This window comes from Zophobas morio, unplaced genomic scaffold (genome assembly GCF_036711695.1).
Source record: "Zophobas morio isolate AGI-343-1 ecotype UQ-CSIRO unplaced genomic scaffold, CSIRO_AGI_Zmor_V1 ptg000021l, whole genome shotgun sequence".
Taxonomy (NCBI): Eukaryota; Metazoa; Arthropoda; class Insecta; order Coleoptera; family Tenebrionidae; genus Zophobas; species Zophobas morio.
This window is the reverse complement of record NW_026972126.1, coordinates 20,684,105-20,709,556: the sequence shown is the minus strand read 5'-3', so window position 1 is coordinate 20,709,556 and position 25,452 is coordinate 20,684,105. Positions and strand designations below refer to the sequence as shown.

At 29.4% G+C, this 25,452-nt stretch overlaps 1 protein-coding gene across 1 annotated transcript in view; it reads left to right on the top strand.

Moving 5' to 3' along the window:
• LOC135132588 (uncharacterized) overlaps positions 1–25,452 on the top strand; it is a 62,371-nt gene that overhangs the window by 9,985 nt on the left and 26,934 nt on the right. The window contains exon 2 of the mRNA XM_064060714.1: positions 19,962–20,111. Coding sequence (XP_063916784.1) covers positions 19,962–20,111 — 150 coding nt within the window. The remainder of the gene's footprint in view (positions 1–19,961; positions 20,112–25,452) is intronic.

Sequence of the window (25,452 nt, the reverse complement as noted above, 5' to 3'; positions counted from 1 at the left end):
TGTTCTATGAATGAAAAAAGAAAGTTTCAAATGGTTACCATACTTTGTAATTTAAATATCTATTTAAGTGCGAATTATTGACGAAAGGAGAATTTTTCGGAAATTTAAGAATTTACAGCAAAATTGAAAAGTTTAGACACACAGTGGAACTCTTAAAAATTTATATAGTTCCTGAAGAAATCTTGGCATCATTTATTCAGTAATTAAAAAAAAAATATCTTCCCGTTTAAAAAGTTATGGGTGACGTCATATTTCAAAAATGAGCATCGCTACAATTCAATGACTATCGTCAAAAAAAGTCTAACATCGTTAAGTGGTGACAATTCCCTCTCTTAATGTTCCTAAACTTTGCAAAGTGATCTTTGCATTTAAAATACCGTCACGTTCTAACCGCCGCCCATGCCCACAATCCGCTAACGTCAAAAGCGCTTTAAACATGACCTCGCGGCTTATCATTTCGCCGAAGCATTGTCTCTGAAAATGATTAACCTCTGACGTCACTCGAGAAATTTTCAATCACAACCCTCACCGCAGGACTTCCACCACGTTCGACATTTTCGATCCCGATTCAATATTCAGAAAGCGCAACCCGGAACACTCAAATCGTCCTTCAAATAAACTCCCTTTTGAAAAAAAAAACCCACACTTTCGCCAACATCCCCAAAGTTAACCCAGATATTCAACTCACGCCGCTCCACCCTTAATTAAAATTTTTCTCTTCGCCGTATTCACCTGTTGCACGAAATCGCTGACCGGCGAGCTTAATTTCGCCCGCCAAAGTGTTGCATTAACTTTAACTGCGCCACTTCGTCGGCTTATAATGTGCTTTTTAAGCTCGATTTAAGCCTCACTGTTCCATTAAATATATTTTTCTCGGTCGATCAAGTTTTTAACGTTTCGCGAAGGAGACGGAAAATTGAGACGAATCGGGAAAATTAGAGGTGTATTCAAGTCGGTAATTGAATTTCGCATCATACATCCAGTCCTCGGAAAATATTACACTTGGAGCTTTGTTTGCGCGAAATTGCAAGCGGATAATTTTCGGAGCTTAGAGAGAAAAATGGTGGATGCGCCGGGGTTTTATTAAATTTGATTTTCGAAATTAGGCCGGCTTTGAGGGGAAAAAGCTCCCTTAATGCGCGTACACGACGCTTATTACTTAGGAAAGTAATAAGAGCGCGCTCAAGATTACAAAGTGTAGTTTTTCGCGACAATTTTATTTATTAGTTTCGAGTTGCGACGGAGTTTGTAGGTTTTCCGGAGTATTATGTAAATCTCTGCTAATTTGACGCGGGGATATGGAGTAATCATTATTTTATGTTTGTTTTGTGGGTCGGAGATAACGATGGTTATAAGTTTTACGGCGCCGTTGTTGTCGTGTGCGTGGTTGTAAGCTCTCGCCGAAGTCCGAGCTTTCGACGTGTCTAATCACAGTAAAACGTCATTGTTTCAATGACCGTCCTAACTCTGGTGACATGTTTTGTTTAAGCGAAAATCGAATCGCTGTTGGAGTTTGTAAGTTGTAAGTTTGGTGCTAAGATTTCTAAAGAATTGATACGGCGAAACAGACAAAAGCTCTTTGTGTTATTATGTTTTTTTTAATAGAGTACTCAAAAGTGTGGGCATTTTTTTAAATATGGAAACTGGTTAATTAGTTACATTTAATTAAGGGGCAAAAGCTTGTATAAAAGGGAATTAAATTGAGGCTACACAAAAATTTCATGTAACGTTTCATAAAAGAAACTTCTGAGGAATGCAGATGTATAAAAACGTTGCGGATAAAACTGAAAGCTTCAATATACTCTTCCTTAGAAAAATATTTTCTTATTTTCGTGCATTTTCCTTTCAGAAAATATCCCGAGATGTGTTTTATTCTATTTTTAACTTAAACAGCATTTATTTGTGTAATTTTAAATGAAAAATTTTGGGGGTTAAAGTCATTTACTACATCTCAAAATAGCAGATGACAACCTTGCTGTACTCCACGTTGAAACAAAACCGGTTAAAATTCATGTTGAGGTGTATAATTTTTAGTAGCTTTATCAAAAATAATTGCCCCAAATGACTTTCGAATAGGGGGGTTGATTGAAACCTCTGTTAATTCCTGATATCAAGCCTACATCCAATTTTGGGTTTTGGAACAATGAATGATTGTCTCCATTGTTTCGGAAACTGTGAGGACTGAATCGATTTATTTAATAATGCATCAGAAGGAAGAGGAGTCTGCAAACACTTTAAGAAAATTAACAATACATTTTTTTCTGATTTCATGAACGTTTTTTAGTAAGTTTTTCGAATTTTTATAATAAAATAACGCAACAGTGTGTATAATTAAGGTCTTAAATTTTTGCGAACCGGTCTTTTTTCAAGAGTTAATTAACGGAATATTCCATTAAAAAACAAAACAACGGAAAGTCATAGAGATAATTAATGATTTAGTTGTCCCACGCATGAAAACTGATGAAGCAAGGAATGGTTGGAAGATGAGCATAGGTTTATTAAAGAGTCACATGTTTCGAGTGCAGGTAGTCCGCTCGAGGAAATTAAATCGAAGGTAGCAACTTCAGAATTCTTGTAATCTGAGATAAATTGCATTAAAGAAAGCTATTTCAGGTGAGTTGCGTGACGCTGATTAACAACAAATGAAATTACCTTACGTAATGTCGCACAAGTTGATTTTAATGAGCTGCATTTGTAATTCGTTGTAACGAGATTATCAGGTGTCGCAGGTTCAATTTGATGCACAATGTCTCGATTTATTAGTAAGTAAATACGATAAGTACAAGGAAATTCTAGGAGTTGTGCAATTTTTTTCTAAAGTGGAATATGTTCATAACATTATTTACATTTTCCGGGTGGATATTCTGACCACTAAACCATCATGTGTCGTGAAAATATTTCTTCACTTGCCAGGTTATTGTGCTGTCACAAATTTAATTTTAAAATGTCTATCGGACGCTCTGTTCTAAATTCCTAATTTCTATTTTTCCTCTATTTCCGTTTTAGTTTTCGGTGCTTAAACTTTCCTTGTTCTTAATCTATCGTGCTTCTGTCGATTTTCCTCGCCTAAGTTCTTTTAAGTTTATATTGCTTTTTACTATTTCCTTCTCCCCCTTTTTTTTTGGTTATTTTCGAATAAAAACCAAAAATTTGAAAAATCGAAAAATCAAAAGTTTTAAAAATCAAAAATTTTAAAAATCTAAAACACAAGTCGATAGATCGAAAGATCGAGAAATCGAAACAACAAAAAATCGAAAAATCTAAAATTTCAAAATTTCAAAAATTGACAAATAGAAAAAAAATCGAAAAATTAAAATACTGTAAATTGAAGAAACGAAAGATTGAAAAACGATAGTGCGAAACATTAAAAAATCTAAGATTTAATAAATCGAAATATTGAAAAACCGCAAAACTGAAATATCGAAAAACTGAAGGATTAAAAAATTGAGAAATCGAGAAATCGAAAAATTGAAAAATCAAAACCTTAGAAATCGAAATACCGAAAAATTGGACAATCAAAAAATTGAAGAATTGAATAACTGAAAAATCGAGAAATCGAAAAATCAAAATATCGAAAATTGAAAATTTAGGAACGCCAAAAATTGAAAAATCGAACAACTGAACTGAAGTATCAAAATTTTAAAATATGGGAATATTGAGCAATCAGTAACCTGAGAAATCAAAAAAATTGAAAAGTCGAAAAAACGAGAAGTCGAAAAATCAAAAATTTATGAATGCCAAAAATTGAATAACCGAAAAATCTAAAAATTGAGGAATCGGAACCTTGAAACTGTGGAAAATTGAGAAAACGAAAAATTAAAAATCGAGAAATCAAAAACCTAAAATTTAATAAACCGAAATATTAAAAAATCGCAAAGTTGAAAAATTGATAAATTAAAAAATCGAAAAATTGAAAAATTCGAAAACTAAAACACTGAAAAAACTGAGAAATTGAGTAATCGAAAAGTTGAAAAAGCGAAAACCTGATAAATTAATATACCGAAAAATTGAATAATCAAAAAACTGATGAAGAGAAAAACTAAAAATCTGAAAAATCTGGAAATGGGAAAATCAAAATATTGAAAAGCCAAAAAATTGATTAATCTAAATATCGAAAATCGAAAATTTAAGTACGCCAAAAATTGAAAATTTGAAAAATCGTGGGATTAAAGAATCAAAATTTTGAAATATCGGAAAAATGAACAATAGAAAAATAAAAAGTCGAAAAATGGGAACATTTTTGACACATCGGGAAATTGAGGTAATCCCAAAACTGAATGAGTAATCGAAAATTTGAAAATTGAAAAATTGAAAAATCAAGAAATCCAAATTCGAAAAATTGAATGTTTAAAAACTGAAAAATTGAAAAATCGAGAAATAGAAAAATCAATCAAAGAAGGAATCGACAAGTCGAATTTTCAGAAACTCAAAAACAAATCCAAAAATTTAAAAATTAAGGAATCGAAAACTTTAAACGGTGGAAAATTGGGCAATCGAAAAATGAAAATATCGAAAAATGGAAAAATTTAAAACATTGGGAAATTGAAGTAATATCCCAAAGCTGCATGAGTAATTGAAAAATTGAGAAATTGAAAAATCAAGAAATTGAAAAATCGAAATTTGAAGAATCAAAAACTGAAAAATTGAAAAATCGAGAAATCGAAATATCTAAAATTAAAACATCGAAAAATTGAAAAATCAAAAATCTGAGAAATCGAAAAATTGAAAAATTGCAAAATTGAAAAATTGAAAAGTCGAAAAATCGAGAAATAGCAAAATCAATTAAACAAGGAATCGAGAAATTGAAAAATTAATTACTTAGGAATGCCGAAAATTGAATAACTGAAAAATTTAAAAATTGAGGAATCGAAAACTTGAAACAGTGGAAAATTGAGAAATCGAAAAATAAAAAATCGAGAAATCAAAAACCTAATTGAGAAATTAAGAAGTCGAAAAGTTGAAAGATTAAAAACCTGAGAAACTGAAATATTGAAAAATTAGATAATCAAAAATTGAAGAATTGATAAACTGAAAAACCGAGAAATCGAGAAATGGGAAAATCAAAATATCGAAAAATGGAAAAATTGATTAACCGAGATATCGAAATTCGAAAATTTAGGAACGTCAAAAATTAAAAATTGAAAAATCGAAGAATTGAGGAATCAAAATTTTGAAATAATCGGAAAATTGAGCAATCTAAAAATAAAAAAGTCGAAAAATTTGAAACATCGGGAAATTGAATTCCAAAACTGAAAAAGTTGAAAATTGAGAAATTGAAAAATCGAAATATCGAAAAATTGAAGAATCAAAAACCTGAGAAATTGAAAAATCGAGAAAGCGAAAAATCTAAAATTTAAAAAATCGAAAAATTGAAACATTGAAAAGTGGAAAAATCGAGAAATAGAAAAATCAATTAATCGAAGAATCCGGAAATAAAAAATCGATAAATCAAAAACCTAAAATTTAATAAATCGAAATAATAAAAAATTGCAAAGCTGAAAAATTGAAAATTGAAAAATCGGAAGATTGAAAAATTCGAAAACTGAAACATTGAAAAAAACTGGGAAATTGAGAAATCGAAAATTTGAAAAATCAAAAACATGAGAAAATGAAATACTGAAAAATTGGATAATCAAAAAATTGAAGAACTGAAAAATCGAGAAATGGGAAAGTCAAAATATGGAAAAGTCAAAAAATTGATTCATCGAGATAGCGAAAATCAAAAATTTAAGAATGCCAAAAGTTGAAAAATCGAAAAACTGAAGAATCAAAATTTTGAAATAATGGAAAATTGAAAATTCGAAAAATAAAACTCAAAAACTTAAAATTTAATAAATCGAAATATTGAAAAATCGCAAAGCTGAAATATCAAAATATCCAAAGAATCAAAAATTCTAAAACTGAAACATTGAAGAAAATTGAGAAATTGAAAAGTTGAAAAAACAAAAAACTGGGAAATTGAAATACTGAAAAATTGGATAGTCAAAAAATTGAAGAATTGAAAAACTGATTATTTGAGATATCGAAAATCAAAAATTTAGGAACGCCAAAAATTGAAAAAATGAAAAATCGTACAACTGAAGAATCAAGTTCGAAAAGTTGACAAGTAGAAAAATTGAAAAATCGAAAACCTGAGAAATGGAACAACAGAAAAATGGGAAAATCGACAAATTGAAGAACTGCAAAACGGAGAAATCGAGAAGCCGAGGAATCGAATATCGAAATGTCTAGAAATCGAGAATTGGGGAAATCAAGACATCGAAAAGTCGAAAAATTGATTAATTAAGAAATCGAAAAGCGAAAACTGAAAAAACCGACAAAAATAAAAAATGGAGAGGTCAAAAATTTGAAAAATCGAGAAATTGATTTAAAAAATCCCAAAACTGAAATATCCAAAAATTGAGTAATCCAAAAATTGATCATTAAGAAATCGAAAAATCTATAATTTAAAAAAATCGAAAATTGAAAAATCAAAAATTGAAAAATCAAAAATTTGGGAAATCGAAAAACTGAAAAATTGAAAAATCGGAAAGTTGAAAAGTAGACGAATCAAAAAATCTAAAAATCGAAAAATCGGAAACTTAGGAAAACCAAAAATCGAAAAATTTAAAAATTAAGGAATCGAAAACTTGGAACATCGGAAAAGTAAGACATCGAAAAATCGAGAAATAACATAATTGAAAAATCTCATAACTGAAATATCAAAAAATTGAGTAATCGAAAAATTGAAAATCGAGTAATTGAAGAATTGAAAATAAAGAAAACGATCGACAAGTCTAGAAATCGAGAATTGGGAAAATCAGAATTTCGAAAAGTCGGAAAATTGATTATTTGAGAAATTGAAATGCGAAAACTGAAAAAACCGAGAAAAATAAAAAACCGGGAAGTCGAAAATTTGAAAAATCGAGAAATTGAATTGAAAAATCCCAGAACTGAAATATCCAAAAATTGAGTAATCGAAAAATTGACAATTAAGAAATTGAGAAATCGAAAAATCTATAATTTAAAAAAATCGAAAAATTGAAAAATCAAAAACTTGGAATATCGAAAAACTGAAAAATTGGAAATTTGTAAAATCGATAAATCGAAAAGTTGAAAAGTAGACGAACCGAAAAATCGGAAACTTAAGAAGGCCAAAAATCGAAAACTTTAAAAATTGAGGAATCGAAAATTTAAAAAATCGAGAAAACGAGAAGTCGAGGAATCGAATATCGAAAAGTCGAGCAATCAAGAAATTGAAAAATCAAAAATCGAAAATCGGAAAATTGAATCGAAATTTTGAAATATCGGAAAATTGAGAAATTGAAAAATAAAAAACCGGGAAATCGAAAATTTGTATTAATTGAGAAAATGAGAAGTGGACGAATCGAGTAAGGGGAATATCGAAAACTTAGGAACGCCAAAAATTGAAAAATTGAAAAATCGGGAAATTGAATCAAAATTTTGAAATATCGGAAAATTGAGAAGTCGAAAAATAAAAACACCTAGAAATCGGAGAACTGAAAAATTCCTAAACAAAACTATCCAAAAATTGGGTAATAATCGAAAGTTGAAAAATCGAAAAGTCAAGTTTTGATGAAGATGAAGATGGACGATAAATTTTGATTAACGATTTTCTGTGCTTCCCATAACTTAAGCATTCAATTCTGCAATTTCAAAGTTAAATTGGAAAATAGTGTTATACAATTTGGATTTTTTTTCCAAAAATATGGATGCCTAGGGTACAAACCCAACACGAATTCATAAACTACAAGTGGAGGTGTATATTATTTTATACAATTTAAATACCATTTACTATTGTAAAAGTTGCAGACAGACAGACGGAAACGGGAAACCTATTTTTTCGTACTGTATGAGTCATAAAACATCGATTAATTATAATATTTCTTTCATTTACGCTCGGGAAGTAAAATGTGTTAGTCAAAGTTCACAAAAAACACCTTGTCCACGTGACCCGACGACCCCAGAGAAGCTAAATCCCGCCAACAATCCCGTCTCCATTAAAAAAAATCCCGTCCTTTCGCAACAAAATCAAAACTGTTGATACCGATAGGGGGTAAATGTACTTCTCAGCACGCCCTCTGTTCCGTCGTTCGGCTTTTAACTCAATTGATGCACTAAACGGTTTCATATTTAACTTACAAGATTTTGCGTTAAAGCCCTTGTCAAAGCGTCGCGGGGGTCGTTGAATTATATTTTTAGCGTGTGGGAGAGAAAAAGCACGACCTCAATGCGAGATAACTAACCTTATCGAAAAGAGTTACCGGAAAGTGACGGCCTTTGATCTCGATTCTGCAACAATTAACGAACGTTATTCAGGTTTTAATTGAGCGGAAAGTCAACGTACTGGCGAATGTCGTCATTAATTAAGAATTTGTAATTATTAGGATGCAAAAATACGCGCACAAGTAATTGGAGAAAATAGAAAAGAGTTTCCTTCGTTCGGGTTCGGGAGTGTTTCTCCCGTTTTAATCGTTTGATTTATATGGACGTTTTTATTTGGACAGGCGCCGCCTTAATTGCGTCCCGGTGCACCCGAATTTTATGAATATTCACCAGGTTCAAACATCGTTCGTTTATAATTTTTTATGAATATTAATTTTCGGGATCGCGCTAGGCGGAAACGTGTTTCGATGTTGCGGGTGTGTACGAAGTTTGCTTTTCTAAACCGCTACACAAAACAACGGTGCACAAATGCACTTCGAACCACAGGAGTTTGTAAATGAACGTGTCTGAGAATTTCATCCTCTAGCGAGTCTTGTTTGCTTCTTCTATATCAAAGGAATTTTTGGATGTTTGCTTATGTCGTTTTTCATCATAACTATTTGATTTATTCAATCCGATTCAATTATATACGACGGATTGAAATTTGGAAAATGTCAAGGAATTCGTCGCGGAACGTGAACGTAAAAGCTAAGGATATGGAAAGAATTTTCTCTGGTGGTGTAATTCGAGTGGTCTGGGGATGATTGTCTGAGGCGTTGTTGTTTGTTAAATGTTGGAAGGGAGGCGTTAATTTGATGGACCGTGTTTGGTAGATTTTAATTAATGTGAAAACAAAAATTTCCGGTTTGACTGAAATTTGGTTTCTAGACTAATCTTGCATCGCTGACTCCGTTTCTGGTATTAGTTGTTCAAAATTGTCGCTACTTTAAACGAAATCCTTGTTTAATCCATTCTCAAAAACCAAACTTAAATTTTGACGGTTCATAAATCCGGAAGGACATAAAATTCCGGGTTCCGGTTTTCACCATTCAATTTCTTCAAGTTTTTTAGTCGCATTGCTTGATTTTCAGTCCGGATTCTACTTTCGTTTAGAGTCCACGAACAAAAATATCGGACGGTGTCATTTTTTGGAAGTGAGGAATATTAAAAAAAAAAAAAAATCAAAAGTACCCGGAGGAATTTTTTGAGTTCTGACTATTCTTCAGGAGGTTCAGATTAGTGAAGGGAGTAATTTTCAGATAAATCGGGGTTCGTTTAAGGGAGAAAGCTTGACTTGGTCTAAATCCTGAAAATTTCACAAAACGATTCTTTCGAAAAAATGAAGTAAAAACAAAAATTTCCGATTTGACTGAAATTTGGTTTCTAGACTAATTTTGCATCGCTGACTCCGTTTCTGGTATTAGTTGTTCAAAATTGTCGCTATTTTAAACGAAATCCTTTTTTAATCGATTCTCAAAAACTAAATTTAAAATTTGACGGCTCATAAGTCTGTAAGGGCATAAGATTTCGTGCTCCGGTTTTCACCATTCAACTTCTTAAAGTCCTTTAATCGCATTGGTTGATTTTCAGTCCAGATTCTACTTTCGTTTAGAATCGACGAACAAAAATATCGGACGGTGTCATTTTTCGGAAGTGTCGAATATTAAAAAATTCGAAAAAAAAAAGAAGGACCCGGAGACATTTTTTGAGTTCTGATTATTCTTCAGGAGGTTCAGATTAGTGAAGGGAGTAATTTTCAGATAAATCGGGGTTCGTTTAAGGGAGAAAGCTTGACTTGGTCTAAATCCTGAAAATTTCACAAAACGATTCTTTCGAAAAAATGAAGTAAAAACAAAAATTCCCGATTTGACTGAAATTTGGTTTCTAGACTAATTTTGCATCGCTGACTCCGTTTCTGGTATTAGTTGCTCAAAATTGTCGCTATTTTAAACGAAATCCTTTTTTAATCGAATCTCAAAAACTAAATTTAAAATTTGACGGCTCATAAGTCTGTAAGGGCATAAAATTTCGGGTTGCGGTTTTCACCATTCAACTTCTTAAAGTCTTTTAATCGTATTGGTTGATTTTCAGTTCAGATTCTACTTTCGTTTAGAATCGACGAACAAAAACATCGGACGGTGTCATTTTTCGGAAGTGTTGAATATTAAAAAATTCGAAAAAAAAAAGAAGGACCCGGAGACATTTTTTGAGTTCTGATTATTCTTCAGGAGGTTCAGATTAGTGAAGGGAGTAATTTTCAGATAAATCGGGGTTCGTTTAAGGGAGAAAGCTTGACTTGGTCTAAATCCTGAAAATTTCACAAAACGATTCTTTCGAAAAAATGAAGTAAACACAAAAAATTCCGATTTGACTGAAATTTGGTTTCTATACTAATTTTGCATCGCTGACTCCGTTTCTGGTATTAGTTGTTCAAAATTGTCGCTATTTTAAACGAAATCCTTTTTTAATCCATTCTCAAAAACTAAATTTAAAATTTGACGGCTCATAAGTCTGTAAGGGCATAAGATTTCGGGTTCCGGTTTTCACCATTCAACTTCTTAAAGTCTTTTAATCGGATTGGTTGATTTTCAGTCCAGGTTCTACTTTCGTTTAGAATCGACGAACAAGAACATCAGACGGTGTCATTTTTCGGAAGTGTCGAATATTAAAAAATTCGAAAAAAAAAAGAAGGACCCGGAGACATTTTTTGAGTTCTGATTATTCTTCAGGAGGTTCAGATTAGTGAAGGGAGTAATTTTCAGATAAATCGGGGTTCGTTTAAGGGAGAAAGCTTGACTTGGTCTAAATCCTGAAAATTTTACAAAACGATTTTTTCGAAAAAATGAAATAAAAACAAAAATTTCCGATTTGACTTAAATTTGGTTTCTAGACTAATTTTGCATCGCTGACTCCGTTTCTGGCATTAGTTGTTCAAAATTGTCGCTATTTTAAACGAAATCCTTTTTTAATCCATTCTCAAAAACTAAATTTAAAATTTAACGGCTCATAAGTCTGTAAGGGCATAAGATTTCGGGTTCCGGTTTTCACCATTCAACTTCTTAAAGTCTTTTAATCGCATTGGTTGATTTTCAGTCAAGATTCTACTTTCGTTTAGAATCGACGAACAAAAACATCGGACGGTGTCATTTTTCGGAAGTGTCGAATATTAAAAAATTCGAAAAAAAAAGAAGGGCCCGGAGACATTTTTTGAGTCCTGATTATTCTTCAGGAGGTTCAAATTAGTGAAGGGAGTAATTTTCAAATAAATCGGGGTTCGTTTAAGGGAGAAAGCTTGACTCCTGAAAATTTCACAAAACGATTCTTTCGAAAAAATGAAGTAAAAACAAAAATTCCCGATTTGACTGAAATTTGATTTCTAGAGTAATTTTGCATCGCTGACTCCGTTTCTGGTATTAGTTGTTCAAAATTGTCGCTATTTTAAACGAAATCCTTTTTTAATCCATTCTCAAAAACTAAATTTAAAATTTGACGGCTCATAAGTCTGTAAGGGCATAAGATTTCGGGTTCCGGTTTTCACCATTCAACTTCTTAAAGTCTTTTAATCGGATTGGTTCATTTTCAGTCCAGATTCTACTTTCGTTTAGAATCGACGAACAAAAACATCGGACGGTGTCATTTTTCGGAAGTGTCGAATATTAAAAAATTCGAAAAAAAAAGAAGGACCCGGAGACATTTTTTGAGTTCTGATTATTCTTCAGGAGGTTCAGATTAGTGAAGGGTGTAATTTTCAGATAAATCGGGGTTCGTTTAAGGGAGAAAGCTTGACTTGGTCTAAATCCTGAAAATTTCACAAAACGATTCTTTGTTGAAATAAATATTTATTTGATTGTATCATTTACTAACGATAAACCTGATGAGTGAAGCCAAAAACGTGAATCTGATTGGAAACTTGCTCTTTTATTTATAAGTGTAAATGGGCAAGAATATGAATTATATAATTAATAATAAATATGGAAATTGTTTGGGGTAAATCGAGAAATTTAAGATAAATATTTTAAAACCATTTTCTCTGCTTTCAGCTAATCCATTAAAGATGAACTTAATCCAACATATTCTATATTTAAATTCATCCCGCGCTAAGCGAGGAAACGAGATACCTATGTTTTCGCATTCTAGGGGTCGTGAAAAGTCGAGAGAACATAAAAGTAACCAGTCGCCCAATTGTGGAAAATTGTAAGACCCCCATTTAGCGCATCGTCATAGGGGAAGCAATTTTTTGCGTTTGGTGCGGGGGTGTGGGACAATGTCCTTTTCAGACCGGATTGTTTGCCTAATCTATGAACTAATCAGATATGAAGTCGCCATAAAAGCTTCTGCCGGGACCAATTTTAGCGGAAATACCGCGAATCCATTAACCGATTTTGCGGAATTATTTTCAATGGGGGATATCGAATTCAGTCTTTTATGCCAAGCGGTGCGCTAATGTGATTTTCTAGCGCTGAAGGATATAGGAATTGGCGTGTTCTTTTTGATTTTTAAATTAGATATTAGTTAGAGTTCGCTAAATCATTTTTGATAACTTCGTTTTCGTATAAATGGCAGACGGTTATTTCGATGGAACTCCCACGTCTCTGAAATACAATCCAACAAATTCCGCTTATTTGAAAAGACGAAGATTGTTTGCAATTGTTGCTTTCTGATGACATTTATAAAGTAAAAACCAGTGGCGCAGCTTTGAGTCTTTCAGTTTTCCACCTTTTGAATTTTTCAATTTTAGGATATGCAAGTCTTCGAATTTTCATTTTTAAATTATTCGGTTTTCGGATTTTGCAATTTTTCGAATTGCAATTTCACGAGTTTTCAATTTTTCATGTCTTCAATTTTTCGGTTTTTGAGTGTTGTGATTTTAACTTTTTTCTTTGTTCATTATGAAGTAGTAGCCCCGCTCACCCGCCCTCAATTTTTTTGGAGGATATGTGATTTGCCAAAGTCAGTTTTATCTTAGCAAGTATTAACCCCGCCCACCCACCCTCAATTTTCTTAGCGAATACGTCATTTGCCAAGAGGATTGAAACATCAGAGAATGAAAATTCGAAAAATTGAGTAAACAAAATATAAAACGTTGAAAAAATAAAGGTAATGCAAAACGACAAATTGTGACGCAAAATCGAGAAAATGAAAATTAAAAAATCGGAAAAATGAAAAATAAAAATCATGAACTTAATTGAAGAATTGAAGAATCGAAGAATTAAAAGTTGTTTCGTTTCGGTTTTTTATTTTCTCTATTTTTTCAATTTTTCGATTTTGCAATGTTCCGATTTTATATTTTTTTGTATTTCCAACTTCAATTTCCAATTTTGTTTTGTTTTTTCAATTTTAGGATCTGCAATTCTTCGAGTTTTCATTTTTAAATTATTCAGTTTTTAGATTTTGCAATTCTTTGATTTGAAATTTCACGGGTTTTCCAATTTTAATTTTTCAATTTTTCGAGTTTTGCAATGTTCTGGTTTTATCTCTTTTCTTTTTTCATTGTGAAGATAAAATGTTTCTAGTTTTCATGTTAAATGCGGAATAATAACTACAATTTGTAAAAATGTTCACGCTTCAGTTTTACGATTTTAGAATTTTTTTCATTTATTGGATTTTAAAATTTTTTCACTGATTCGATTTTTAATTTTTCAGTTTCGCGATATTTAATTTTTCAATTTTTCAATATTTCAACAATTTTTCCACATTTTTGGATTTTCGGATCACATAAAAAAAATTCCTCCTCTCGAATTTCGTTCTTCTTTTCGATTTTTGCCAAAATCAGTCTTATGTTAGCAAGTACTAGCCCCGCCCACCCACCCTTTATTTTTTAGAGGATACGTCATCTGCCAAAGTCATTCTTATTGTAGCAAGTATTAGCCCCCGCCCACCCACCCGCCATTTTTTTAGAGGATATGTTATTTGCCAAAGTCAGTTTTATCGTAGCAAGTATTAACCCCGCCCACCCACCCTCAATTTTTTTTAGAAAATACGTCATTTGCCAAAATCAGTCTTATCTTAGCAAGTACTACTACAATTTTTAAGTTTTTCGATTTTAGTTGTTCAATTTTTCATTTTTCGTTTCTACAATTTTTCGATTTTCAATTTTCGATTTTTTAATTTTCGCTTCTCTAATTCAATTTGTTCATATTTTTTTGGTTTATCGATTTTTCATTTTTGTTATTTTTCAAGTTTTTGGATCAAAAAAATGAAAAAACTGCAAAATCGAAAAATTTAAAAATCGAGGATTGAAAGATCAAAGAATGAAAATTCGAAAAATTGACTAAATATAACATAAATTTGAAAAAACCTTGAAAAATAAAGGAAATAAAAAAAAATTGTGACAAAATCGAGAAAATGAAAATTAAAAATCGGAAAATTGAAAAATAAAATTAAAAACTTGATTGAAGAATTGATGAATCGAAAAATTAAAAATTGTTTCTAGGTACAATTTTTTTCGTTTCGGTTTTTTATTGTCGTTATTTTTTCAATTTTTCAATGTTCCGATTTTATTTTTTTTTTGTAATTTCACGAGTTTTGGTTTTAATTTTAAATGTGTAATAATAACTACTCCCTATAATTTTACAAATTTTTCACTTTTTCAGTTTTACGATTTTAGAATTTTTTTATTTATTGGATTTTAAAACTTTTTTTTATTCGATTTTTAATTTTTCAGTTTCGCGATTTTTAATTTTTCAGTTTCGCGATTTTTAATTTTTCAGTTTCGCGATTTTTAATTTTTCAAATTTTCGATCTTTTAATGTTACAGTTTTTCCACTTTATTCTATTATTTTTTGATTTTACACTTTTTGGGTTTTCTAATTTATGGATTGGATTCGTTTTGTCTTCTTTCCAGTTTTTCTATTCATTAATTTTTTTGATTAATTTTAGTACATCAAAATTACTAAAATGTTAATAATATGCCAAGTGTCCCGCCCACCCACCCTAAATTTTCTTAGAGAATATATCATTTTCCTAAATCAGTCTTACTGTACTACTACAATTTTTAACTTTCTCGATTTTAGTTTTTCAATGTTTCATTTTTCCGTTTCTTCAGTTCTTCGATTTCCAATTTTCGATTTTCCACTGTTTTGATTTTTTAATTTTCAGTTTTTTTATTTTTCAAGTCAAAAAAATGGAAAAACTGCAAAATTGAAAAATCAAAAATGAACACTGCAAAATCTAAACATTGGAAATTGGAAAAAGAAACGAAAAGTTCAAAAGGGAAAGATTGAAAATTGAGAAACTTGAAAATCGAAAAAGCCCAAAATCGAGAAAACGAAATAAAAATCCAAAAATTGCAAAATTGAAGGATTTAAAAATTAGAAAATCGAGGATTGAAAAATCAAAGAATGAAAATTCGAAAAATTGAGTAAATAAAATATACAATCTAAAAAAAAAACGTGGAAAAAATACAGGAAATGAAAAAACGAAAAATTGTAACATAAAAAATCAATAACTTAATGAGGAGAATGGAAGAATCGAAAAAATAAAAATTGTTTCTACAATTTTTTTCGTTTCGGATTTTGTTTTCTTTATTTTTTCAATTTTTCGGTTTTCAACGATTTTAGAACTTTTCCATTTTTCAATTACTGGATTTTAAAACGTTTTCATTTATTTGGTTTTTCAGTTTTTCGATTTCTAATTTTTCGCTATTTCATTTTTCAATCTTTCGATCTTTCAACTTTACAACTGAACCTACTATAATTTTCCGTTATTATAATTTTTGAACTTTCGCATTTTTCGATTCGATTCGTTTTTCATTTTTATCAGTCGATTTTTCAGTTTTTTCAGATTTTTGGTTTTTCAGTTTTTAATTTTTGGATTTTTCAAATTTCGAATGAAAGAATTTGCAAAAAATGTAAAATTTAAAATCAAAATTTGAAAAACAAAAAAGTACAAAATAAAAACTTTGAAAAATCAAAAATTGGAAAACAAGAAAAAACGAAATATATTGTAAAATCTAAATATTGAAAATTAAATAAATTGGAAAATCGGACAAATGGAAATAAAAAAATTGCAAGATTGAAAAATTTAAAAATCGGAAAATCGAGGAACTGAAAAATCAAAGATTGAAAATTTGAAAAAATACAGAAAATAAAAAACGAAAAATTGTGATATAAAATAGAGAAAATCAAGATTAAAAAAAATCAGGAAAATGAAAAATAAAAACCAGAACTTGAAAAATCGTGGAAACTAAAAATTAAAAATGGGGAAACTGAAAAAAAATCGAAAAATTTAATCAAAAAGCCAAAAAATGAAAAACCGAAAAATCGAAAGATTCAGAATTTAAAAAATCGGATCATTGAAAAACTGAAACGCTGAAGAATCGGACAATCGGAAAATTGAAGAATCGAACTGAAAAATCGAGAGCTTGAAAAATTCCAAAATGACGAAAAATTGGAAAATCAGAACATGGAAAAAACGCAAAATTGAAAAATCAAAAATGAACACTGCAAAATCTAAACATTGGAAATTGGAAAAAGAAACGAAAAGATCAAAATGGAAAGATTGAACATTGAGAAACTTAAAAATCGAAAAAGCCCAAAATCGAGAAAACGAAATAAAAATCCAAAAAGTGCAAAATTGAAGGATTTAAAAATTAGAAAATCGAGGATTGAAAGATCAAAGAATTAAAATTAGAAAATATAAAATCGAAAAAAACGTCGAAAAAATAAAGAAAATGGAAAAACGAAAAATTGTAACTTAAAATTAAAAAATCGGAAAAATGTAAACTAAAAATCAAGAACTTAATGAGAAAAATTAAAGAATCGAAAAATTAAAAATTGTTTCTACAATTTTTTCGTTTCGGATTTTGTTTTCTTTATTTTTTCAATTTTTCGGTTTTTCAACGATTTTAAACTTTTCCATTTTTCAATTATTGGATTTTAAAACTTTTTCATTTATTTGGTTTTTCAGTTTTTCGATTTCTAATTTTTCGGTATTTCATTCTTCAATCTTTCGATCTTTCAACTTTACAACTGAACCTACTATAATTTTCCGTTATTATAATTTTTGAACTTTCGCATTTTTCGATTCGATTCGTTTTTCATTTTTATCAGTCGATTTTTCAGTTTTTTCAGATTTTTTGGTTTTTCAGTTTTTAATTTTTCGATTTTTCAAATTTTGATTGAAAGAATTCGCAAAAATTGTAAAATTTAAAATCAGAATTGCAAAATCAAAAAAGTACAAAATAAAAACTTTGAAAAATCAAAAATTGGAAAACAAGAAAAAACGAAATATATTGTAAAATCTAAATATTGAAAATTAAATAAATTGGAAAATCGGACAAATGGAAATACAAAAACTGCAACATTGAAAAATTTAAAAATCGGAAAATCGAGGAACTGAAAAATCAAAGATTGAAAATTTGAAAAAAATACAGAAAATAAAAAACGAAAAATTGTGATGTAAAATAGAGAAAATGAAAATTAAAAAATCAGGAAAATGTAAAATAAAAATCAGAACTTGAAAAATCGAGGAAACGAAAAATTGAAAAATCGAAAAATTAAAAATTGAGAAACTGAAAAAAACATTAAAAATAGAGAAATCGAAAGATTCGAAATTTAAAAAATTGAACCATTGAAACCCTGGAAAACTGAAGAATTTGGAAATTTGAAGAATCGAACAACTGAAAAATCGAGAGCTTGAAAATTTCCAAAATGACGAAAAATTGAAAAAACGAAACTTGGAAAAAATGCAAAATAGAAAATTCTAAAAATTGAAAAGCCGAAAAGTCGAAAAACCGCGAAATCTAAAAACTGAAAATTCGAAAAATTGAAATCTGAAACATTGAAAAATCGAAATAGCCGAAAATCGAAAAGTTAAAACTGAATGATCTAAAAATTGGAAATCAAGAATTTGAAAAATTGAAAATCGAAAGATTAAAAACTGAGAAACTTAAAAATCGAAAAAACGAAAAAGTATATTGTAAAATCTCAATACTGAAAATTAAAGAAATGGAAACTGGAAATGATACAAAAACTGCAACTTTGAAAAATTTAAAAATCGGAAAATCCAGGAATTGAAAAATCATAGAATGAAAATTTGAAAAAATAAATGAAATGAAAAATTGTAATGTAAAATAGAGAAAATAAAACTTACAAACTTAGGAAACTGAAAAAAAATCAAGAATTTGAAAAATCGAGGAAACTAAAAATTGAAATATCCAGAAATCAAAAATTGAGAATCTAAAAAATCGAAAATTGGAAGTCAAGAAACTGAAAAATTTTATTTTTTTATGATAAAAAAAATAAAAGTTAAAAGAAACATATGTATGTAATGTTAAATTTTCGGGAAAACGGACATTTTGAGATGACGTCATCGATTTTTTAGAATAAATTTTGATTAAAGATTTACCAAGATTACAATAACCTTAAAACGTTTGCAATATTTCAAAGCATTTGGTTTTGCTGTTTCAAAGTCAAATTGCAAAATATTTTACAATTTTAATTTTTTGTCCAAAAATCTGGATGTATAGGGTAAAAACTCAACACGGATTCATACATCACAAATGCTTATTTTATTAAATTAAAAGAAATATTTTGTTGTCATTTTTTTAAAATACCTATTCCAAATATACATACAAAATCAGACAGGCAGACAGACAGACAGACAGACAGACAGACAGACAGACAGACATGCAGACAGACAGACGGAAACGGGTATTTTAGAGGGCATAAAGTTCACGCTCAGGAAGTAAGAAAATAGTTAAATTCATCCAATACTGTACACTTACAATACTTCAAAAGTAATAGAAGCGCATTCAAGGTGTCGTTTACGTGCGGTGAATCGTGTCGTAATCCAATCTAATCTTAATGAGACCTGAAAGGTCATGTTGGCACGATACCTTTTGCGTTAATTAATACTGTTGCTTGAGCATAGTACTGTAGTAGTACATTTTTTACCCTGAATATAATAAATAGGGGAAATATCTGTTAAGAAAATTTGAACAATGAACTTAATTTAGCCCAACAATTACAACAACGGTGCATTTGTGTGCAACTCGTGTGTAAAGTGTCTATTTACACCCGCTTTCGTTCGTTCTCTCCACACTATCCAATCTCACAACCCATTCATGTACAATACACCAAAAACTGCGCAAACAAGACAAAACAAAAACAAACTCAGTTTTCACTAAACGACCAACCGAGTTTTACTAGTTGCATACCTCGCAAAATCCCTCAAGAATTTTAATAACAAACGTTTTCATTAACCGAAACTATTCCGGCTGAAATTTCCGGTGTTTTCGCTTCGGTAAACGTTTTTCCACGCATAATGGAAAATGGAAGGCGGCATTTTTATCGGCCGCCGAACGGATCGAAATTAGTCATCATTTTAATTAAAACGGGACATTCCGAATGCCGCCACCAAAGATAATTTAAAGTCATGTCAGGTGGTCGCAGTCACGTATTTCCGCCGTTTGGGAGGGTAAATGTCAATTATCGGTTACAAACGAGGCCGAAGCCTGTCACAAACTCCGCAAATAAATCAAATAATCATCGTTTTCAATTTTTAACTGGATTGTGAATGAATTTCTGGCGGGTTTAATTTGTACGATCGTGCGGGGACGCGGAAATGGCGCAGTCAACAGGTCCGGACACGGATCTAAGTTTAATTACGACAGATACGTACTTAGAGTTTTTTGATGTTTAATTTGATTTTTTGTACGTAAGTATTATTTTATTGTGTGTGTTTGTTTATTTATTTATTTTTGGCTGTAATTGCCACTGGTATTAATTGTAGCTTAACGAAGTGTTTCATTGTAGATGATCGTTCCGAAAAAACGGACGGCTTTGTTGGTCGACAGACTGATGGTCGCTTTGCAGCAGGCGATCGAGGAGGAGGAGGCGGCGAACCGAGTCGATGGGCCCCCTTTGACGGATGGATACTCGCTGAGTCCGGAAGAAGTTCGAAAGGTATAGACATTTATGTTTTTTTTTCGATTTCTGGAGCGGAATAGATCGAGAAATTAATAAGGTGTTGCTGAGGCGTAAATAAGATCACATTTCCAATTATCTAGGAGTTGATGTCGTCGAGATTTGTTTTTTTCGTTTAGTAGTTTGTAAGGTGAGAAGGGCGAGTTGATTCGGTCGCTTCGGCCTTTTGGGAAAAAGTGCGTGTGCGTATACGGTAATTAAAATCTGTCTGTTCGCAAAATAGGGCTTGATTTATGAGTCTGACTTTGTTAATATCGCAATTGCAAATTGGCTGTTCACCGTGGAGAAAGGAATTAAATTAAGTTTCCTCTTGGGTCGTGTTAAAGCAATTTGGGCATGCACGGATTTACCTTTAGCTATGTTTATGGAGTTTTCGGTTTATTATTTATTTGAGTGTATTTTAGAAAGACGAAGAAATTAAAGCAAAAATTAATCTATTAAAACTTAATTGGCGAACTTTGTGTATACATTGAACGAACTTTGAGGAGGGTTGAACTTTGCTTTGTGCTTTTTGGTGCTCATTGTGCATGCACGGGAGAAAGTTCTACGTTGTAGAACACCCCCACATTTTTTCTAAAACGATGTTTTTATTTCTTGAGCATAAGGTGCTGGTAGGAAGATAATATCCGAAACTGCTGAAATTTACATTAGTATTTTTTTTAAATAAGATACCCTGCACTTCAGTTTTCACTCTAGAAGTCTAGATTTTTGGAAAAAATTGATTATTATTTTCATTACTTTGGCAGTTTTCCGTAAAATCTAAAATCTGAAAAATCGGGATATCGATAAAATCGGAAATCGAGAAATCAATAAATTTTAAAAGCGAAAAAACGAAGATTTAAAAAATCGACCGAAAAATCTAAATCCAAAATTCGAAAAATCGAAAGATCGAGCAATCGAAACATCAAAAAATCGAAAAATTGAAAGATCCAGAACTGAAATGTTGAAAAAGTGAGAAATCGAAAACTTGAAACCTCGAAAAATGGAAAATTTGAAAAATAAAAAATTTAAAAATTCGAAAAATGAAAAAATCGAAAAGTCGATAAAAAAAAAACTCACAAAATCCAGAAATCGACAAATTCAAAATTTAAAAAAGCGAATTATTGAAAAATTGGGAAATTGAAGAATGGAAAAACTGATAAAGTGAGAACTTGAAAAATTTCAAAACTGAAATGACGAAAAATTGGGAATTTTAAACATCGAAAAATTAAAATCAAAGATAGCTAAAAATCGAAAAGCTAAAGATTGAAACATTGAAAATTTTGATATTAAAAACAAAATTGAAAAACCGAAATGATATAAAAAAAAAATTAAAAATCTAAAAATTGGAAAACCGAAGAAAAATTGAAGAACCGAAAAATTGGAAAATCCCAAAAATAAAATATGGAAAAATTGAGAAATCGAAACATGAAAAAATGGAAGAATTTAAAATTAAAAAATCTAAAATCTAGAAGTTGCTACAATGATAAAATCGAAACGGTGAAACGTCTACAAATTGAAGACTCGAAACGTCGAAAAATTGAAAAATTGAAGCTGGACATATTGAAAAATCAATTTCCAATTTTTAGAAATTTTATTAAAAATTGAAAAATCGAAGAAAAACTGAAGAATCGAAAAGTTGGTAAATCCCAAAACTAAAACATCGAGAAATTGAGAAACCGGAAAATGGAAAAATTGAAAAATCGAAATTTCAAAAATGGAAAAAACCTGAAAAATCCAAAAATTGAAAAATCGATAATCGAAAAATTGGAACCCGAAAACATTTTAAATCGAAAAGTTAAAAATTGAAAACTGAAAAATTTAAAATAAGAGAACTGAAAAATTTGAAATTAAAAAAATCGAAAAATTGATAAATTGAAAATACAAAAATTTAACAATTCGAATAAATGGAAAATAGAAATATCGAACTGAAAAAACTCAAAAATCTACAATTTTAAAAATTGAAAAATCAAAATAAGTATTAAAAATAGAAGAATAAAAAAAAGTAAAATTCGAAAAATCGAAAAGTCGTAAAACCTAAAAATTGAAGAATCGAAATACTGAACAATCGAAAAATTACCAAGTCGAAATATTGAAGAACTGAAAAGTCGAAAAATTCAAAAACCGAAGACGAATTGAGACATCGATGAATTGAGAAATTGAAACATCAAATTTTAAAACTGAAAAATCTAAAATTAAAAATCGATGAAGAACAAATTCGAGAACTCTAAACGCCGTAAAATCAAAATATTGAAAAATGGAAAATCCAAAACTAAAATACCTAAAAATTGAGAAATCGAAGGAAAATTGAAGAATAGAAAAATTGGTAATTCCAACACTGGAACAAAAACTGAGAAAACGAAAAATTGAAAAATCGACAAATTAAAAAGTCGAAAAATCGAAGTTAAAAAATTTGAATCGAAAAATCAGAAATTTAAAAAATCGGAGAACTCAAAAATTAAAAACCGGAAAATCGAAAAATTGAAAAATCGATAAGAATTTAAAAACTGAAAGATAAAGAAAGAGAAAACTCGAAAAATCAAAAATTTTAAAAATCGAAAATTTCAAAACCGAAAAATCTAAAACCTAGAAGTCGAAAAATTCGAAATAGTCAGAAATCGAAAAGTAAAAAATTGTGAATTTAAAAATTTAAAATAATCGAAAAATTCAGAAAAAAATTTAAAATTTTTAAAATCGAAAAATTGGAAAACTGAAAATTGTAAAATCGATAAGTCGAAAAATTGAAGCATTGACTCGAAACATCAAAAAATTCAGAAAACTAAAATTTAAAATTTCGAGAAATTGTAAAATAGAAATATCGAAACATTGAACAATCGATAAATCGAGAAATTGAACAATCGAAAGATGGAAACGTCGAAATCTTGATAAATCGAGAAATCAAGAAATTGAAAAATCGAAAAATTGAAATAAGCATTAGAGATTTTACAAATCGAAAAATCGAATCATTGAAGAAAAATTGAGAAATCTAATACTTCAAATTTTAAAACGGAAAAATCTAAAATTTAAAAATCGAAACAGTAAAAAGTTGAGAAATGGAAAAATCGCAAAGACGAAAGTTAAAAAAAAATCAAGAAAAAAATTGTGAGAAATCCCAAAACTGAAATATCTAAAAATTGAACAATCGAAGAAAAATATAAAAATCGAAAAATTCAAAAATCAAGAACCTGAAAAATCGAAAAATTGAAAAATCGATAATCGAAAAATTGGAACCCAAAAACATTTTAAATCGAAAAGTTAAAAATTGAAAACTAAAAAATTTAAAATAAAAGAATTGAAAAATTTGAAATGAAAAAAATCGAAAAATTGATAAATCTAAAATTGGGGAAATAGAACAATTGAAAGATCGAAATATCGAAATTTCTATAAATCGACAAATCGAAAAATTGAAAATTCGAAAAACTGAAAAATCAAAAAATAAAAAATAAAATTTAAATCGAAGAATTGAAAAACCGAAGAAAAATTGAAGAACCGAAAAATTGGAAAATCCCAAAAATAAAACATGGGAAAAATTGAGAAATCGAAACATGAAAAAATGGAACATTTTAGAATTAAAAAATCTAAAATGTAGAAGTCGCTACAATGATAAAATCGAAACGGTAAAACGTCTACAAATTGAAGATTCGAACAGTCGAAAAATTGAAAAATTGAAGCATGGTCATATTGAAAAATCAATTTTCAATTTTTAGATATTTTACTAAAAAATGAAAAATCGAAGAAAAATTGAAGAATCGAAAAGTTGCTAAATCCCAAAACTGAAACATCGAGAAATTGAGAAACCGGAAAATGGAAAAATCGAAAAATCGAAATTTCAAAAAACGAAAAATTCAAAAATCAAAAACCTGAAAAATCAAAAAATTTAAAAATCGATAATCGAAAAATTGGAATCTGAAAACATTTTAAATCGAAAAGTTAAGAATTGAAACTAAAAATTTTAAAATAAAAAAATAGAAAAATTTGAAATTAAAAAAATCCAAAAATTGATAAATCGGAAATTGGGGAAATAGAACAATTGAAAGATCGAAATATCGAAATTTTAATAAATCGACACATCGAAAAATTGAAAATTCGAAAAACCAAAAAATCAGAAAACTAAAAATAAAATTTAAATTGAAGAACTGAAAAACCGAAGAAAAATTGAAGAACCGAAAAATTGGAAAATCGCAAAAATAAAAATATGGAAAAATTGAGAAATCGAAACATGAAAAAATGGAACATTTTAAAATAAAAAAATCAAAAATCTAGAAGTCGCTACAATGATAAAATCCAAACGGTAAACCGTCTACAAATTGAAGATTCGAAAAGTCGAAAAATTGACAAATTCAAACATGGTCATATTGAAAAATCAATTACCAATTTTTAGATATTTTACTAAAAAATGAAAAATTGAAGAAAAATTGAAGAATCGAGAAGTTGGTAAATCCGAAATCTAAAACATCGAAAAATTGAGAAACCGGAAAATGGAAAAATCGAAAAATCGAAATTTCAAAAATCGAAAAATTCAAAAATCAAAAACCTGAAAAATTGAAATATCGATAATTGAAAAATTGGAACCCGAAAACATTTTAAATCGAAAAATTAAAAATTGAAAACTGAAAAATTTAAAATAAAAAAAAAATAGAAAAATTTGAAATAAAAAATCGAAAACTGGAGAAATAGAACAATTGAAAGATCGAATATCGAAATTTCAATAGATCGGAAAATTGAAAATTCGAAAAACCGGAAAATTTAAAATCGGGATGTCGAAAAATCGAAACTTCGGGAACTCGAGACACCAAAAAACAGAAAAATCTAAAATTTAACAGTTCGAATAATTGAAAAATAGAATTACGAACTGAAAAAAACGAAAAATCTAAAATTTTAAAAATTGAAAAATAAAAAAATTGAAAAATCAAGAAATCGAGAAAGTAAAAAATTGAAAAACCTAAAATTTAAAAATCAAAAAATTGATAGTCGAAAAAGTAAAATTCGAAAAATCGAAAAGTCGTAAAACGTAAAAATTGAAGAATCGAAATACTGAAAAATTGAAAAATCGAAAAATTACAAAATCGAAATATTGAAGAACTGAAAAACCGAAAAACTCAAAAACTGAACACGAATTAAAACATCCAAGAATCGAGAGATTGAAACATCAAATTTTAAAACTGAAAAATCTAAAATTTAAAAATCTATATAGATAAAATTCGAGAAATCTAAACGCCGTAAAATCGAATAATTTTAAAATGGAAAATCCTAAAACTGAAAGATCTAAAAATTGAAAAATCGTAGGAAAATTGAGGAATAGAAAAATTGGTAATTCCAAAAGTGAAACATAAAAACTGAG